The sequence below is a fragment of the Dermacentor andersoni genome, chromosome 3, assembly GCF_023375885.2.
Source record: "Dermacentor andersoni chromosome 3, qqDerAnde1_hic_scaffold, whole genome shotgun sequence".
Classification (NCBI taxonomy): Eukaryota; Metazoa; Arthropoda; class Arachnida; order Ixodida; family Ixodidae; genus Dermacentor; species Dermacentor andersoni.
The window spans coordinates 213,080,435-213,098,676 of record NC_092816.1 but is presented as its reverse complement, the minus strand read 5'-3'; the positions used below and the strand labels follow the sequence as shown (position 1 = coordinate 213,098,676).

Sequence of the window (18,242 nt, the reverse complement as noted above, 5' to 3'; positions counted from 1 at the left end):
TTCACCCTGGCATCGACATAGTTTAAACTCCAATCCAAGAACTCGTCTATATCCTCACTCCAGGTCTCCCCCTGCATTGCCAAAGGCACGATCTGTCCATCCACAGGCCAAGCTGGAAGCTCATTATGGCCAGTTTCCTCGAAGCTAGGCGAGCTACGTTCATGTACCACCTGGCGCTAAGGTGCCTGCTATTGAGTTACAGGCCCTTCACAGTCATCCCGACTCGTGGAGTGTGCTTCTTTTGTGGCGGTTGTGAGGACTCTTAATATCTTTATGCAGTGTTTGCTTTAAGCTCCCAGGAGTTCCATATCAGACTGTCCATTTTTTGCACCCTTTGCCTAAACAGGCGATCAACCAGTTCGTGCTTCTTCTTGTCGAGCACTCGTACTAAGTTTAGTTGGCACGCTGTGATGCAATTTTCGGGGGACGGGCGCTGGGCCTTCACGAAGTGCTTGCAAAAGCACGGAAGGAGGTCTGGTTCCACCTCACCTAGGAGCGGCATCGCTTGGGCAACACGAAGTTTCTCAAAGTGCGGGGTCGTCCTGCCGTGATTTTTTTGTGAGTCAGGTGGAAAGCTCTCCATTAAGTTACGATGCATACTCCTAAGGTCGATCGACTCGGCTGTGTGTGCCAGTCGATCCACGGGATTTTGTTTGGCTCAGTGGAACCCAGAGCCGAAACCGGTCGTGGCACACCCTCGTGTGGTCGCGCTGCACCGCGGATGGCTTTGATAGTCTCCATGGTTGTATGCCTTGACCTCTCTTGTGTCAAGGCAGTCTGAGGGTCAGTCAGGCTTGTCTCCTGTAAGACCGACATTGCTGTTTGTGTGCTGAGTGCAGTAACTCAGTTGTGCTACACCACAGCAGCCCCTTGTCCGGGAAGGACCGTTGGCCCGACCCTGCCCAGTCCCCCGCCCAGTCCCCCGCCCAGTCCCCCGCCCAGTCAGCCCGGGTAGAGGGGGAGTGCCAAGGTCAATGTACCGAATGATGCTGGGTTGATAAGTACATGTAAGCACTGGGACAAGGCACCTCCGGGTGCCAAGTCCTCTTCCCATCTGACAACGGCGTGCGTGCCTCGAGCCCTCCCTCGTTTACGAACCCGGGCAGATCGTGACACTGGCAACGAGTAGTCACGTATCGACCCACGCCGCCGCGAGCGATAAAACAGTGCCCTTCATTCCTGACACCATGCCGCTGTACAGAAGGCTCGAGCCGTTCGAGGGAGATGGGTCCGCCTGGCCAGTTTACGAGGAGCAAGTCCACGTGTTCTTCCGGGCAAATGACACATCTGAGGACCAACAGCGGGACATCTTCCTGGCCATCTGCGGGACCTGCATCTTCAGTTTCCTGCTCGACCTTCTCTAGCCAGCAACACCGCATGTTAAGACGCTGGGTGAGCTGCTCACCATACCGCGTTCGCATTTCAACCTGGCGCCGTCCACACTGAAAGAGCAGTTCCGCTTTAATAACCGGAGCCGCTGGGAAGGAGACTCGGGTAGTTCGTTGCTGCGCTACGAGGGTTAGCAAGTGCCTGCGCCTTTGGGGACCAGCTGGACATGCTGCGTGGCCATTTGGTGTGGCCTCAGCCCCGGCCATTTTTCAGAGGGAGATGGACAACCTCTTCAGGGGCATGAGGCACATGGTGGTGTACTTGGACGACATCTTGGTTACTGGCAGCGACGACAGGGACCACCTGCAGAATCTCCACAATGTCCTGGCACGACTGCAGGACCCCGATCTCAAGTTCAAGGTGGAAAAGTGCATTTTCCTGGCCTCCAGTGCTGAGTACCTGGACATGTCATCTCCCAGGCTGGCCTAGTCCCGGCTCCCCATAAAGTTAATGCTGTGCTCAAGGCACATAAGCCCCAGAACAAGAAGGAGCTTCAGGGCTACCTCGGCCTCATCAACTTCTACAAGAGTTTCCTGCTGAACCTGTTGGAGCATCTACAGCCACTCCATCTTCTGCTTCGAGATGGTCAGCAATGGGTCTGGAAGAAGGAGCAGGACCGGGCCTTCCAGCACAGCAAGGAACTAATCACCAAGGCTCCAGTGCTGGTACACTTCGATCCTGCCAAGCCTGTCATCCTGACCATAGATGTGTCGCGGTACGGCGTGGGAGCCGTCCTGGTGCACCGAAACAAGGATGGCCAGGAACGCCCTGTTGCGTTTGCTTCTCGTCGACTTCATGCTGCAGAGCAATGCTACAACCAGCTGGACAAGGAAGGCCTGGCCCTCATGTTCAGGGTTGAATGCTTCCACCAGTACCTGTGGGGCCGGAAGTTCGAGGCGGTCACGAACCACAAGCCACTGTTGGGGCTGCTGGGGCCTGACAAGGCAGTTCCTGTGCAGGCATCACCTCGAGTGGTATGCTGGGCCTTGAGGCTGGCAGCTTACAGTTACCAGCTGGTTTACCGTCCAGGAAAGGACCTGGGACCTGCTGATGCCCTGAGCCACCTGCCCCTGCCAGAGGTGCCGGATGCTGTTCCAGAACTTCCCGAAGTGTTCATGCTGGAGCACGCATACCCGGAGGTACTCTCCAGGTCTGCGGTATCGCAAGCGACCAGCCAGGACCCAGTCTTGTCTCAGGCGGTCAAGGCGGTGTCCTGTGGGAAGGAATTGGTTCAGCGGGCCTATAGCCACAAGGCCGTTGAGCTGAGCTTGCAGCAGGGCTGCCTACTGTGGGGTTCCAGGGTGGTGATCCCACAAAGTCTCCGGTCCAGGGTCCTCCAGTTGCTGCATGTGGGTCATCCTGGCATGGACAAGACCAAGATGGTGGCCCGGTCCCACGTTTGGTGGCCTAGCCTGGACCAGGACATCGCTCACACGGTGCAGAGCTGCCAAGTCTGCCAGGAGCATCAGCGGGCCTCACGTCATGTGGAAATCACCCCCTGGTCATTTCCACAGAGACCCTGGTCCCGCCTGCATGCAGACTTTGGGGGGCTCTTGAAGGGCCATTACATCCTGGGCCGCTATCTTATACACGTTCGAAAAGCCGACGTTTGATTTTGCCTCGCGCGATTGTCCAGGCTGCGCCGATATCGCGGCCTAGGCCAATCTAGGCCAATCGCGTGAGGCGAAATCGAACGTCGGCTTTTCGAACGTGTACAAGATAGCGGCCCTGGTGGTGGTGGGCGCCTTTTCGAAGTGGGTGGAGGTTCTACCTGTCACCACTCCATCAACAGGCGCAACCATTGCAGCGTTGCGACTGGTCCTCACTGCCCAGGGGTTGCCGGACGTCATTGTGTCCGACAATGCACAGAGTTCAGTACCAGACCACGCCCCACGATGTCACTGGCCATGCCCCCTGTGAGCTCTTGCTGGGTCGGATGGTCAAGACACCCTTGGACATCTTACATCCAAATTTCCGATCCACAGCGCTCCTGAAGCAGCTGAAGCAGAAGCTGGCTGCTGACCGAGGGTGCCATCCCAGGTCTTTGCCGGGGTCGGGAGCTCCAGTCTTCGCTCGGAACTTCCATCCTGGCCCACCCTAGTCCGCTGGACAGGTGGTGTCCCCTGCCAGCACCTTATCGCTGCTCATTCACATGCCAGAGGGGGCCAAGTGGCACCGACACACCGACCATGTTAGGCCTCGCCTCAGGACCTGGCTAGCACCCTCAACTGCCACGTCAGAAGTCCAGCCCACAGGAGCACCAGTGGCAACACCAGTCGTTTCCAGCAAAGCGCCGCCTACTTCAGAATCGGCAAGCCTTGCCAGTGGTGCGGTGCCCATTGGGCCCAGTGTCAAGTCCGGCAACACCCACAAGGCTTACCACTGCGGACCCTCCGGACCGAGTGAGTCTGGCTCACCCGCACCCGGCCCGTCAACACCGGTGCCCAGGAGGAGTACTCGACTGCGGAGGCCACCGGACCATTACTCACCAGGATAGCAGGCACCGTTGACCCGTTTGGGAAGGCCGCTGAGCCTTACACTTTGAACGAACATTTCTCTATCAGTCCACAAAAAATAACGAATAGATACAGTACACATAATATTGAGCTCGCAAAAATAAACAAGAGATAGCGAGATATGCGCACAAGGCGGATGCAGCACCACCACAAATGCAAAGCATCAAAATGACGAGTTTGCTTCAGCCGTACAAAACAGGCGATGCCATCGGTCTCTACCTGATTAATTTTTAACAAATTTGTGAAAAGCGGTAATTTCACAAGGACACATGGCCAGAGCGGTTGTTTGAGCTGGTGCCGGGAGAAGTCTCGCAGGTCATAATCTGACTGAGCACAGCCGAGACAGGCATGTACAGTTTAGTGAAGCCGAGGTTGCTTGCAAAATACAAGCTCTCCGCAGAGGAATTTATTTATTTATTTACAAAGACCTTACAGGCCCTTGTAGGAGCTTAAACAGAAACAGTACTATAAGAGCTAGTAAACATATTATGTAGCAAGTGTCACTTATCATACATTTCTAATACAAAGAATTCAAACACAAGGGATACAGCATTCTTTCAAGATTGAACCGATGCGCAGTACAAACCAGAATGCAACTGAGAAACAACAATGAAAAGCATTAAGTCGGTGAACAGATTAAAAAGGTGTAATTGAAAGATGACTGCTGACTTGGTTGCGGAAGGAATCGTGGTTTGTTAAGGAAGCAATATTATCGGGCAAATCGTTCCACAGAGAAATGGCCCGTGGAAGCGCAGAGCTGTTGAAGGTTAATGTGTGACTGAAAATGTGCGAGTAACTGAAATTGTTATGGAGGCATTTTGACATGCGCAAAGGCCTTTCAAGAGGTAGTGAAGACTGCCTATTACCATAAACGTACTTGTGAAACAGAGGAGTGCGATGCAACGGCGAGTTTCCAAGTGAAATGATGTCATTCTGTTTAATCTCAGTTGCACTATGAGAACAGTAATAATCACAAGAAATAAAACGTGCTGCTCTGTTCTGTACGGCTTCTAGCATATTGATTAGATATTTTTGATGAGGCGACCACACAGGGCTTTCAAATTCTGATTGAGGCGGGACAAATGTTGCATATTCAAGCTTCCGGATGCTGGTTGGGGCGTTTTTTAAGTTTCTTCGTAAATACCCCAGAATTCGTGAGGCTTTGGCACAAATGGCGGTGACATGGGATGCCCAGGACAGGTTAGGAGCGAGGTGAACTCCGAGATATTTATATGAAGATGCTTCCGAGACCTGAGAGTGGTTTAGAAACTAGGTGAACTTAGAATTGACATGCTTACAGCTATAAGAGATAATGTTACATTTAGATACATTAAGATGCATTTGCCAGGTACTACACCAATCAAACAATTCTGAGGTCATTTTGAAGTGCAATGTGGTCGTCGAGAGAGTTAATGGTATGGTAAATTATGCAATCATCAGCAAAAAGACAGACAGAAGAAGATATGTTAGAAGGCAGGTCGCTGATGTATATTAAAAATAATAAGGGTCCTAAAACGCTGCCTTGTGGAACACCGAAAGTGACATAGCAAGGGGGTGAATACGAATTAACTGTGAACTGCTGGCGAAGTGACAAAAAATTCCGTAGCCAAGAAAGACTTAGCGAATCTAGCTGGGGCAAAGATAATTTCAGGATTAGACGACAATGAGCGACACGGTCAAAGGCTTTTGAGTAATCAAGGAAAATACAATCAGATTGTTTGTTGTTATTCATGCTAAAATGTAGGTCGGTTAGTTCAAATAGCTGTGAATCACATGAAAACCCTTTTTTGAAGCCATGTTGGTTAGTAAAAAACGAAATTATTGGACTCAAGGTGGCTGTAGACATGAGAAGTGACAATATACTCAAGTAATTTACAAGAAATGCATGTTAAGGAGATAGGACGGTAGTTAGCAGGTGAATTTCTATCTCCCGCCTTAAATACAGGCACTACCTTAGCAATTTTCCAGTCAGAAGGAAGGCGACCGGATGATAATGCTTGTCGGAATATGTGAAATAATATTTGGCTGGAAACGGAGACAGTGTTTTTTAGTATTTTGGAGCTAATGTTATCAATACCGGCACATGAAGATAATTTAAGGTTCGTAATTAGACGAGAAAGACATTCGACGGTGATGTTAATAGGTTCCATGTAAAGGTAAAAAAAAAAAAGATTATGGGGTTTAACGTGCCAAAATCACTTTCTGATTATAAGGCACGCCGTAGTGGAGGACTCAGGAAATCTCGACCACCTGGGGTTCTTTAACGGGCATCTAAATCTATGTACACAGGTGTTTTCACATTTCGCCCCCATCGAAATGCGGCAGCCGTGGCCGGGATTCAATCCCATGAGCTCGTGCTCAGCAGCCCAACACCATAGCCACTGAGCAACCATGGTGGGTCATGTAAAGGTAGTCGGGGTCAGGGATAAGGGGTACAGTTGACTGATGCTTTGTCGTAAATATTGATGAAAAAAATCTGTTAAAAGCAACAGGGTACTCGTGGTCAGCTAGAGGTATACTGCTGGCTCCGTGCAGAGAAATGCGAGTTGAGCCATTGTCCTGTGAAATTGTTTTTCAAAACCTTTCTGGGTCCGACTTGAGGAGTGAGGGTAGATCATGGCTGTAATATTTATTTTTGGCAGCAGATATAGCAGAGCAGTAAGCTTTTAAAAAGTTTTCGTACTCAACCCAAGCTGTCAGGTTTTACTTGGCTTTCTCGTATAAGCTTTTTTTCCTGTTTCTTAACCTAAGAAGGTACTTGTTGAACCAATGGTTCGTCCTGCTACTTGATATGTAAATCAATGGGACATACTTGTCAACTAGCGAAGATGTTTTGTCTTTGAAAATAGTCCAGTTTTCATCAACGGGGCGTACAGAGAAAGAGAGCATAAATTCTTAGCAGAAGAATGTTTCAAGATCGGAATTCATATCTTTATAGGTACCTTTATTGTAGTCTCTTATTTTCTTGGATGTAAAGCTGACATTTTCAAGTGGTATGTAAAGAGGTATATGTAGTAATTTATGACCACTGAATCCATCGAGGGTATTTGCCCAACTGTATCAGGCGCAGAGGTAAGGATGAAGTCTAACAAATTTTGACCACGAGTGTGTTCGTTAACGACCTGAAAGAAATTAAAATCTAAAGAAAAGGTAACGAAGTCCATAGATTTACGACAGGAAGAAAACAAGGAAGACCAATGAACTAGGGGATAACTAAAATCTTCAAAAATGCACATGTAATCAGAAGGAAATAGCTCTACAGCTGTGGCTACACTGTTGCGAAGTTCATCCACAAAGGATTGGCAAAAGTTAGGTGTTCGATAACACCCACCTATAAGTACCTTAGTCGATGAGGATGAGCGTGCACACCAAACAATTTCAAGATCGGATTTCGAATCAATTAGAAAGGAAGAAAACTTCTTTTTTTATGCCTAGCAGGACAGCCCCTCTCCTTTTAGTTCTACAAACATGGCGGTAAACATTGTATGAGAGTTGTACATTGTACATTGTATTGTTTAAGAGTTGTTATCAGGAAATATTTCAGTATCATTAATTTTGGGGGTAAGCAAAGTTTCTGTTAGGACAACGATATCAGAGTTACTATCATCAAGGAAAGAACGAAGTTGGTCGCATTTCAGAAGCAAGCTTTTAGTGTTTCTAAATGAAACAGATAAAGAAAGAGGTAACCGAGACTGCCTGGTGTAAGTTTGACAGGAGTTGTGAGTAGTGCGTGAAGTCGGCCTAGGGTTTAGCTATTTTCGTGATTTCATAACAGCGTCTGATGCGGTATCATACACATAATAGGTGCTGCCCACGCGCATCTTTCAAGATTAAGCTTGAAAAGAACATTTAAAACTTTGACGTACTCATGCAACTTCTTCCTGGCGATACGCGTCTGGCGCAAAAAGTCTTCCCGAACAGCATAGTCAGTGTCCTTAAATTTTTTACCTAGACCGATAACCTTCTCTTTGTCTTTGAAGTGCATGAACTTTACAATGATAGGCCTAAATTTATCTGGCTGATGTCATCCAAGACGGTGCGTATGTTCAATGTGGGATGAAACAATGGTAATACCCAGAAGTTCCAAACACAAATCGATCACATTTTTCTCGGAAGTCAACCATATCTCTGCAGCGTCATCAGGGACACCAAAAAAAAGTAAATTGGATCGGCGTTGCCCGTTTTCTGCGTCGTCGCAGTGCGATTCTATTTTCTTCAGCTGTAGCGTGACGCTGTCAGGTACAGATGGTGGTGGGACTGCAGAGGCGCTTTTTATGTTAACTATATCCACTTCAATGGCCCGAATCCTGGCTGACAATTGCTTAAGCTCGACGTCGACTGATGCCTTCCACTGATTCATAACCTGAAGCTCGCTGCGAGTGCCTACTTGTCCGGATTTAATTCTCTGGACAGTTGCTAATACAGTAGCCAAAAACAGCATCAAAACAGTATCAAAACAGCATCATTATCGGGGCCAGGATTTGACTCAATATCACCGGAAAGCATCAATAACATGTGTCTAAGACAAGAGCAAGCATAGTTTTTTCCACTTGCTAGCATGTCTAACAAGTCGCAGGGGCACAATACCACAAACAGACAGCGATTCGAAGTTTTTAGGCAAGAACGGTGTTGAAGGTAACTAACCTGAAAGAACACAAATGGTGAATGCTCTATTCTAGTCGCACTGCCATGCCCCAGCATGCAGTCGGTGGGAAGCAGCTTATATCGGGCACGCTAATTGCAGATAGCGATGCCAGTCCTGGTATCACGTAGATGTTGCCAGGCGGTTAGCTGCTTTGGATCCAAAATTGGCGGTGGTGTCCAGTGATGGGGAAGCGCTGCCCCCGTCACTGGCCCGCCAGAAAGCATGTTCACGACGGGTGTGGGAACAGAAACGCTGAGCAGAATGACAGCCTGAAAGAACACAAATGGTGAATGCTCCATTCTAGTCGCGGAGTCATGCCCCAGCACACAGTCGGTGGCCAGCAGCTTATATCGGGCACGCTCTTTGCAGATAGCGATGCCAGTCCTGGTATCACGTAGATGTTGCCAGGCGGTTAGCTGCTTTGGATCCAAAATTGGCGGCGGTGTCCAGTGATGGAGAGGCACTGCCTCCGTCACTGACCCTCTGGAAAGCATGTTCATGACGGGTGCGGGAACAGCAACGCTGAGCAGTATGACAGCCTGAAAGAGCTCAAATGGTGTATGCTCCATTCTAGTCACGGTGTCGTGTCATGCCTCCTGAAATCTCCTTTCGGAGGAGATTTCAGGAGGAACCGATTTCCATGACCAAAATTCATGAAGAAGGTCTGGCGCTGTGTTACGACGCAGAACACAGTGCAAAGAAAGAGGATGAAACCGCTAACTCGGGAGGCGTAGTTATGCCGTTGGAAGAAATCCTTCCGATTTCCCTCCTGACAGCCTAAACTAATGATGAGGGCAACGAACATCAAGTGCTACTGAAGAATGATGGCGACCTTGGATTCGCAGGTTGCTATCCTGCTACATATTCCATACCATAGGACTTCGGAGGCGGGGTTACTGCGGAGCGTTGAGATAGCATAGGCATGGTATCGCAATGGATTCGACGATTGTGATTTGCAGCCAGACAATCTTCACATTCTCTAGTCGACTTGTCTAGGGAAGATGGCGGTATTAAAAACTGAGATTTTTCGTGCTGTAGCACCGAAGGTCCTGATGTGAACTCTGACGTTTAACTTGCTCCTGCATGGAGTGGGGTTCTGTAACTGGAGCAGTGTAACTAAGCCAATAAACCCTTTTTCCTTCATTTCTACTACCCGACGTATTCGTCAGTTGGCTTGGTGGATTCCTTGCCCTAACGCCACCCTAGGCCATAACAGTAGGCACTCAGCAGTGCCATTTTGCAGCCACAGCCTGGCTAAAGAAGGAGAGGCGCACTTGCTTGCACCCTCCACACACAAATGCGCGCTTAATCACATTACCATGCGCTTGCCTCCCCTCTTCCCCTTACGTATGCTTGATCATGCGGCTAGCAACACTGGGCATGTGAAAAGACTGTGTGCATCAAACCACCATCGTCCTTGGTTCACCCTCGCACGCTGACCTTTGCATCAGTGTCCAGGGCATGAGGATTTTATCACAATTGGACTTATAGAAATTGGACTTTTGTCACAATCAGACGTTATAGAAAACATCATGGTGACTGCGAAAACTTGCCTGGAGTGTCCATATAATTGCTATTGCAATAAAGTCATTATGAATGGTGAACACTACTCACTAAACATCATCTAGATTTAGCAAAACACAATGTTAAACTGCAGTAATACAGTTATGAGCTGGAAATTATGTACTAGTGAAATAGTGGTGAATATAAAACACTTACCTGAACTAAAGAAATGTGAAGTTAGCATGTAACACATATGAACCACCAATTAGAGAAGCTGCAATGTGCGGTCTCTAAGCAAAACAGTTATTCCCACCACAGCTAAATGACCCGAGTGATCATGGCTATTTCTGCCTGAACTGCTTGATCAAAACTATCAAGTCTACCCCTCTTGTAATACGAGACTGTATGCTTCAAACAATATGGTCTATAAGATGTGTGCAGCATAGTTGCGACCATAAAAAGCCTTCAACTAACGTGATCACATGTGGAATAAAGTGATTTTGTTATGAAGCAGGGTTGCTGTATTTTGCTCCCTCTTATGCAAGAACCAGTTGTCAATTTAGTGGAACATGTTTAGCAGCCTCTTGGGAGCAGAGAATGTGCACCTTTTGGCCTTGGCAGGTTTCCAGCTCCTGGGACTTGGAGCCGCACAGGTGAGCGTACATCCTGCTGCAACGGAGCTGTACGTCGGACAGGCAACACGGCAGCCTCAGGCTTGGTAGTTGTAAACGGAAGGCGTTCACCACTCATGGCACCAGGATCAGAGGGCACACTTCAGAGGTGAGCTAGTTGCATAGTGTACTGGCACCTAAGAGTGCCAGTCAATCTTGTGCACCCACCTGAAGAAGAACAAGAGCAGCAACATCTCTGAAGAAATGGCCTGCTCAGACCTGCATCACCTTGACCATATAATCTTGAGAAGCAATCAGTCAGCATTTCTACACGGAGGTTAAATAAGCATATTGTAAAATAATGCCCAAGCAACCCAATTCAAACGAAGCTGTGTTCTGAATGCACGATCAAGCACATTTGAGCCTCGCAAAGCCAACTATTCTTGTAGCATAGTCAGGTCGTAGGGGAGGTCTAAGGGGAGGCTTCCAGTAAGCCAACTATGGTATTCTCATGGTACAGCCACATTTTCTTGTATGGATAGTCCTAGCTGTTCTAACACCTTCTATGCTGTTAATCAAATGAATTAAATTATGCAGTTCTACATGCCAAAACAACACCGACTATGAGGCATGCCATAGTGATGAGGGCTCTTAACGTGCACCTAAATATCAGTACATGAGCATTACTCCATTTTGCCCCCATCAAAATGCTGGCCCCAGGTTAAAACCTGTGTCCTTCAACTTAGCAGCGCAATGCCACCACAGCAAGTTCCTCTCGTCCCAAAAGAACTTCTTGGGCAAGCTAGGTTATCAGGCTTGGTGTACATTCTTGTTCTAGCGCATGGTTTGGAACGTGAAAGAATGAGGAAAGACAATGAAGCGCCACTGTTGTTGTTTCAAATTCTAAACCACGTGCTAAAACAAGAATGTTTACCTCATTCACATGCCATCCCTGATCATCACTATCAAATCCATGATTGCTCTACATGTGGCTTATGACAGATTTTAAATAAAACTGCATAATTGTTTCAACTCGGTGAAAATGACCAAATTCTATTTTTACCCTGCTTCTGACAACAATATTGCACAATTACTGCTTGATCAAAACTATCAAGTCTATGAATGCTCTACATGTGGTTCGCAAACAATGTTAAATATAGCTCCAATTATTGCGTGAAACATATAGATGAAAAAGCAGCTTTCTTCTCTCTAACAGAGTAAAACACGGCACAAAGCCTCACTGCTACTGTAATTAATGATATAGCACTCTTCGAAATCACACTTTTTCATTCCTGCATCTGAGGAGAAATTCACTATCTTCGGAAATTGGGAGTGCAGCTATATCGGTGGCAGTGCAACGAACAGTTAAATGGTGATCCCCCAGTAAATGAGTGTCATTCAATCTCTGATTCAGGCCTGCACAGTCTACATAAGAGCAACCACAACTATAAGGAATTCCCTGAACTACTTTAATATGGCATTGCACAAACTTGTTCTACAAATAAAAGTGAAGGTTTGGGTGAAGTTACAAAATATTCTCAACACAAAATTGTCCAGGAACATCAAGTAATGTCTAGAAATTGTTTAGGTAATTCCTAACTGTATTACAATCCCACACCTTTTTCAATGAGTGAATTTTTACCATGGAGAGTTTCACTGGCACTCTTTCGGTGTTTACAACATGAAAACTTTTACTGTTATGAAGAAGCATGCTGTTCATCCGTTGCAAAGATGTGGGTTTGATTAGGTTGCATCCAGTGTTATCAAAACAAGATTTCGCTCTTTGGAGCTGGCTTTTTACTCAAGGAAAATCACATGAGAGAATTTCTTTTTAGCCTTTAGTGCACAAAAAAAACACAGGGACAGTGGACAGACAAAGATGAAGTCTGTCTACACTGTCCCTGTGCCTTTTGTGCATTAAAGGCCAAAATGGAATACCAACATGCCCGAACTTATATCCTTTCAAGAAATTGCTTTCTTTATTGCTTTTTTAAGACTAGTGCCACATTGCCACTGGATATTTCCAGAACTGTCTGTAATCACCAAATGTTTCACTTGATTATTTGCTATTGTAAACTCAGATGCATTAATTCGATTTGTATGAACTGGAATCTTGCCAGATGCTTAGCTTCTATTATGGACATTAATGATTTACACTACTCTCTGCTTTAAGTTTTAAAGGAACCTTGTGATGATTTTGTACAAGCATGCCGAGTCGTTAGGGTAGGTCTTTCTGATCATTAAGCGACACATTTAAGCGCTCCGCATAAAGCATAAAGGTTTTAAAAACGTGCATCGCTACTGATCGCAGTGGTGTCACTCCTGTGAATTTTCAGCTGCCCCTCCCAAATGACGTGGTTAGCCCAGCTGACGTCATCAATAATTTGTCCAACTTTATGGTGAACAAATTTTCAACAAAACAGACTGGTGGGCTAGTTGGTATTGCATGTTAATAGTTTTTAGCGCAATTAAATGCATGACATGAGAGAAGGCACTGTGTCTTGTGTGCCTTCTTTCGTGTCGTGCGTTTCTTTGCCCTCAAAACTATGAACAAATGTTGTTTGTAATAGTTGGAATGTTGGTTAATTTGTTTCTACAAAAGCGATTTGTTTCTACGCAAGCTGCACGGCCAGTGCTAGTCTGTTTCCTAAGCTGGAGGACTACAAATCGCTTTTGTTGCATTGTAGGCTACAAATCTAGCGAGTGGCAACATGTCAAGCTGCAGCATCATGTCCGTCTGCAAGGCAAAAGGTGAGCAGAAAGGCTGCAGCGTGTTGGGCCATCGGTATCTGAGTGGCACCAGAATCTTGCGGCTGTCAGCTCAGGCTTATTACCACAATAGAGTTTTAGCTTGTCTGGTACTCCAGTAAATGCAGGCAGGCTGGGTGCTTTGGCGGATGGGTGGAGGAGCAAACGTAAGCGGCCTGTAGGGTGCAGCCACCTGGTAGCACAGAACTCAACCAGACAGACAGAGCTAATATAGCAGCAACCAAGTGTATTCTACTTTGCTGCTGGTGTAAATTTTCAGCAGCAGCGTAATCATGAACATGCTTTCTTTAAATGTTTAAAATGTTTTACACTTCGTTACAAGAATATAAGCTCTGTCTTTGGCTAGTTGGGTTCTGCACCACTAGGTGGCTGCACCATGCAGGCCACTCAAATTTACACCTCTGCCCATCCATCGAAACACGCAGCTCGCCAGTGTTTACCGGTACACCAGACATGCTTGGTGCTGCGGCAGAATGCTCACAATGCACACTGCTTGGATAGCTTTCACCAGGGATCGACAACCACACCCATAGTGGAGAGGCTTCGCATGCTGACTCCAAGACGGCGGAAGTAGACAACATGACATCAAATCATGGCGCAGAGCCACTGAAGCCAGCTTAGCCCCAATTGCTTGGCAAACGGGTTGAGGAGGAAAAAAGCATGGCAAGGAGAGGGTAACTTGCATACATCTGTAGCTCCATTAATACAAGACACTTCACTACAATTGTGGTGCGAATGTTTTCTGTAGCTGTACTCTACGCATTTACAAAGCGTGACCAAACCATTTCAGGCACTTTTTAACCTCTTCTTGGCTGTTGTTGGAATTTCAAAACATGTACAAATCTGATCCAAGAAATAGAAAAGGGACACCCAAGCAAAAGAATTGCTAATTTTGACATTTTGTGTTGTCCTCCAGCAACAATGCATCATTGTGTCCCCATCTCTGTGTGAGAAAGCAATTCTGTGTGCATGACGTTTCTAAAGAAGGTGAACATCCAAAGAAACTCGCGATGTTGCACCCAGTCAGTTGCATAAATTGAAGTCACCCCATTAGCAACACCTAAATATTGAGGATGGTTCACCAGCTATGTTTGAATTTGTTCAGTACAAAAGCATATGAATGTAAAGACACTGTTTTGTGCTAGATGCTTGTTTCAGTTTTCTTTAAATGAGTATCAAATCTCACCCGCAGTAGCAAATGGTACAAGAGTAATTTTGGGTGTTCTTACCTCGCATACAAGTATTTCTAGCTGCAATTCGATGTATTTCTTCAGGCAGTAAAATTCAGCCTATAAGAGGCTGTGGAGTATACTAATCAGCAAGTTTATGCATCAGTTTTACAGACAAATGTGTGTCTATGGGGCTTTCCATGGAAACGTTCATGTTTGGCAATTCTGTGTCTGGGCTGAAATGATTATGCATTCTTACCTAAGTAAGAAGTAAGCACTGCCCTGTTTGTTCCTTTTACTTGTGCTTGCATCTGTACTTGCTGGAACCCCCTATATGTTTACTTAAGTAAAAAATTCTGTATTGACTCCAAGGCTTCTCCTGTCCTCTTCTGTACTCAACAAACACTGAGTGCATTTCAGACTGTGCTTTGGGTGGCAATGTTCCCAAGACCTATCACTATGCAAGTCATTAGTTAACTTTTTGTCCTAATAATAAATTTGAACTCACTGAAAGTATGTCTTAAAATTCTGTGAAAAAGGTGGGCCATTACAATTATATCAGGAATTGCTTAAACAACTGCATTCAGTTTCTTGATATTAATTTGATGTTGCCAACACACGATTGGTTGTGTTGGCAATGCTGTCTGAGTCCATCAGATATACTTTCCTGATGTCTCCTTCAAGGCATTCAAAAGCTGTAGAAATGGAATACCAATGTCTTGCCTCGAGTCTTCCCTCAGCAAGTCTTGTATGCATACAATGAACGTCAGCTTCAGTAGGCAGGTTCCAAGCTTAGTGGGAACAGAGGTTTTCCACTTGTTGCAATAGCCCTTATCTCTGAATGTCTGAAAACCACCTCTGCATGTTCACAGAAGGAAGAAGAGTGGTGGGTATGCATTATATTCATTCTCTGCCACTCACAGATGCTAAAAAACAACTAGTTCACACATGGCCAACACTGCCTTTACTGCTGGCAGTAAGTTGGAAGCATATGCCCTTCTACATAGAGAAAGAACAGCTGAACAGAAAGAAGATTTGACAGGGGAAAGATATGCCAACAAATTTGTAGAATGCCACATCGAAGTAGTTTATGAAATTCATTTACGTTTAGTTATAGTAGCTTTTGTGTGAGGCAGCTAGGCCACTACTTCAACCAGAGATAAATGATCACAAATAATTGCTGTTCGACATCATCTAACCTGCCACAAGCGCGTCTTATGGACTAGGCGTGCCATGTCAGCCATTGTGACAATGCACGTGTAAGCTAGCCTTTGATTATTTTCCATAAAGTATTGTCATGCTTGAACCACTATCTTATCAGAGTGAACCCTTGTGTCTATGACTGACGGAGTGGCCTTGTTTTTCCTAAAGCTGTGCACATGCACCTGTTATTTCTTTTCTGTCATAGCACAACATTTAAGTTTCACTGTGATGTCCTTTTTGTGTTTTGTGGCCATGTTTCGTACATCTGTTTCTTTAAATGAACCCTGAAATGATCTTGGAAATCCTGTACAAATGTACTGAGTCATTGGGTATGTCCTTCTGATCATTAAGTGACGCATATAAGTGCTCCACATAAAGCGCGTAACTTATAAGGTTTTAAAAATGTGCATTGCTACCAATGTGCAGCGGCTCCACTCCCCTACTTACATTTATTTCTACGCTGTGGGCTGCAAATTAACAATCAGCGATATGTCAACCTGCAACATTGTGTTCCATTGCAAGGCAACATGCGATTGGAGTGGCTGCATCGCATTGGGCCGTCAGTATTTGATTGCTGCCAGCATCTACACTGAGTAGACCATAAATGTAATTGCTTTGGCGCAAACAAGGAAGGACGGAAAGGATCAGCAATATGAACTGTTTAGCCCAACATGTACTTCTGCAGCATCTACATGTTTGCGGCTGTCACTTAACGCCAAAGGATTACTACAATAGAGAGTTTTGAAGTGCATTGTATTCGAGTAAACGCAAGTGCAAGCGGACTGGGCATTTTACCAAATGAGGGGACGTGCAAATGTGAATGCCCTGCACGGTGCAGCCACCTGGTGACACAGAGCTCAACTAGACATACACAGAGCTAATATAGCGGTAAAAAAGTGTATTTGCTCCTGGCATAAATTTTCATCAGGAGTTCAATCGTGAACCTGTAGTCTCCTTTAAATGTTTAAATGCGGCTACCAGACACGCTTAACGCTGCGACAGAATGTTCGTAACGCATGCTGCTTCGATAGCTCTCTCAAGAGATCGATGGCCAGGTGGTTAGCGGAGAGGTTGGAGAGGCTTCGCGTGCTGGCTGCGAGACAACCAGAAGTAGATGACATCATGTCTCGTCATGATGCAGAGCCAGTGAAGGCAGAGCTTAGTCCCGATCACTCGGGGAACGATTGAGGAGAAAATGCATGGCTAGGAATAATGCTAAATTGTAATCGTCCGTAACTCTCTTAATATGAGGCACTTCACTTAAATAGTGGCGCTATTGTTTTACAGCAGCTGTGCTCTACACATTCACAAAACTTGTCAAAAATTGTTTTAGGGACGCTCTAAAAATCATGAAATACATATAGGTTTATATCCATTGTGCACTGCATATACAATTAGCACGAATTAAAATGTGAGCAGCAACCTGTTAAGCATAATTACATGCACGTATGCGATGTGCAATCATTCCATAGCCAGTTTCTAAGCATGGAATAGTTCTAAGTTTATGTTTTTAGTGTCCAAATTACATATTCAGATGAGCCTGGAAATCTTGTCACTATAAATTTCACAGGAACCTGAAAATAAAATGTATCACCCGAAAACCACATTATAAAAATCAAGTTCTAAATGTACAAAAATAGGCATACTCGGGGACAAACTCAATAGCAGAAGTTCATGTGGCATCACTTAACGCCACGCAAACCACAGGCAATGCACTTTTATTCAGCGACATTGAAATAGGTCGTCCGTTTACGCTGAACTTTCTTGTTTTCAATATCCGTAAAAATGCTTTCTGGAAATGAAAAAAAGAAGCCGCTCTTTCCTCCCTCAGCTAAGCAGCAATGCACCGCCAGTCGCTGTTGTGGCCACACTGCCACAAGAGCGTTTTACTTCTGGTGGTGCGCTTCTACAATGTGGCTGAGCCTTAACCCAATAAAAGCCAGTTGAAGTATGCGCATGTGGTGTGTCCCTTGTTCGTTCTAAGTCCTGTCTTTGTGGGTGCATAAGTCTCTAAAGAATCTTAACACATTGTTCAAGGGTTGTTGGAATGTTATTGAAGCTAGTGCACTGGAAAGTAAAGGTAAGAGTTTTAGAAATACCAGTAAGAGCTGACTTCTGTAGTCGTATTTATCGCATTTTAGGTGAAAACACTATCTTAATAACTGTATGAAAATACATTGCTCCCATGAGACATTGACTGGGAAAAAGATTTTAAAAATGTATTATCCCAAAAAGCGTATTGTGCAGAATCTTATCAAGATTTCATTGTAGTTTCAGCATTGTTCGCATTTGAATTTATGCTGACAGCCCATTTGAGAGCTTCATCAGGAATGGTTTCCTAGCCCTCATGCCAAGCATGAACAATTTTACTACATTGTACCAATTCTAAATCAGTGCCTGACAATATTTTTAATACTGCAATATGTTTACTACATTA

The 18,242-nt window shown here is 45.6% G+C and overlaps 1 protein-coding gene across 4 annotated transcripts in view; it reads right to left on the bottom strand.

Moving 5' to 3' along the window:
* Exn (Ephexin) overlaps positions 1–18,242 on the bottom strand; it is a 182,108-nt gene that overhangs the window by 161,269 nt on the left and 2,597 nt on the right. For all 4 annotated transcript variants that reach the window (XR_008613590.2, XM_050184427.3, XM_055073448.2 and 1 more), the window contains exon 2: positions 10,659–10,892. Coding sequence is in view for 3 of the 4 variants with exons in the window: in XM_050184427.3 (XP_050040384.2) it covers positions 10,659–10,803 (145 nt within the window). In the remaining variant the exon portion in view is untranslated. The remainder of the gene's footprint in view (positions 1–10,658; positions 10,893–18,242) is intronic.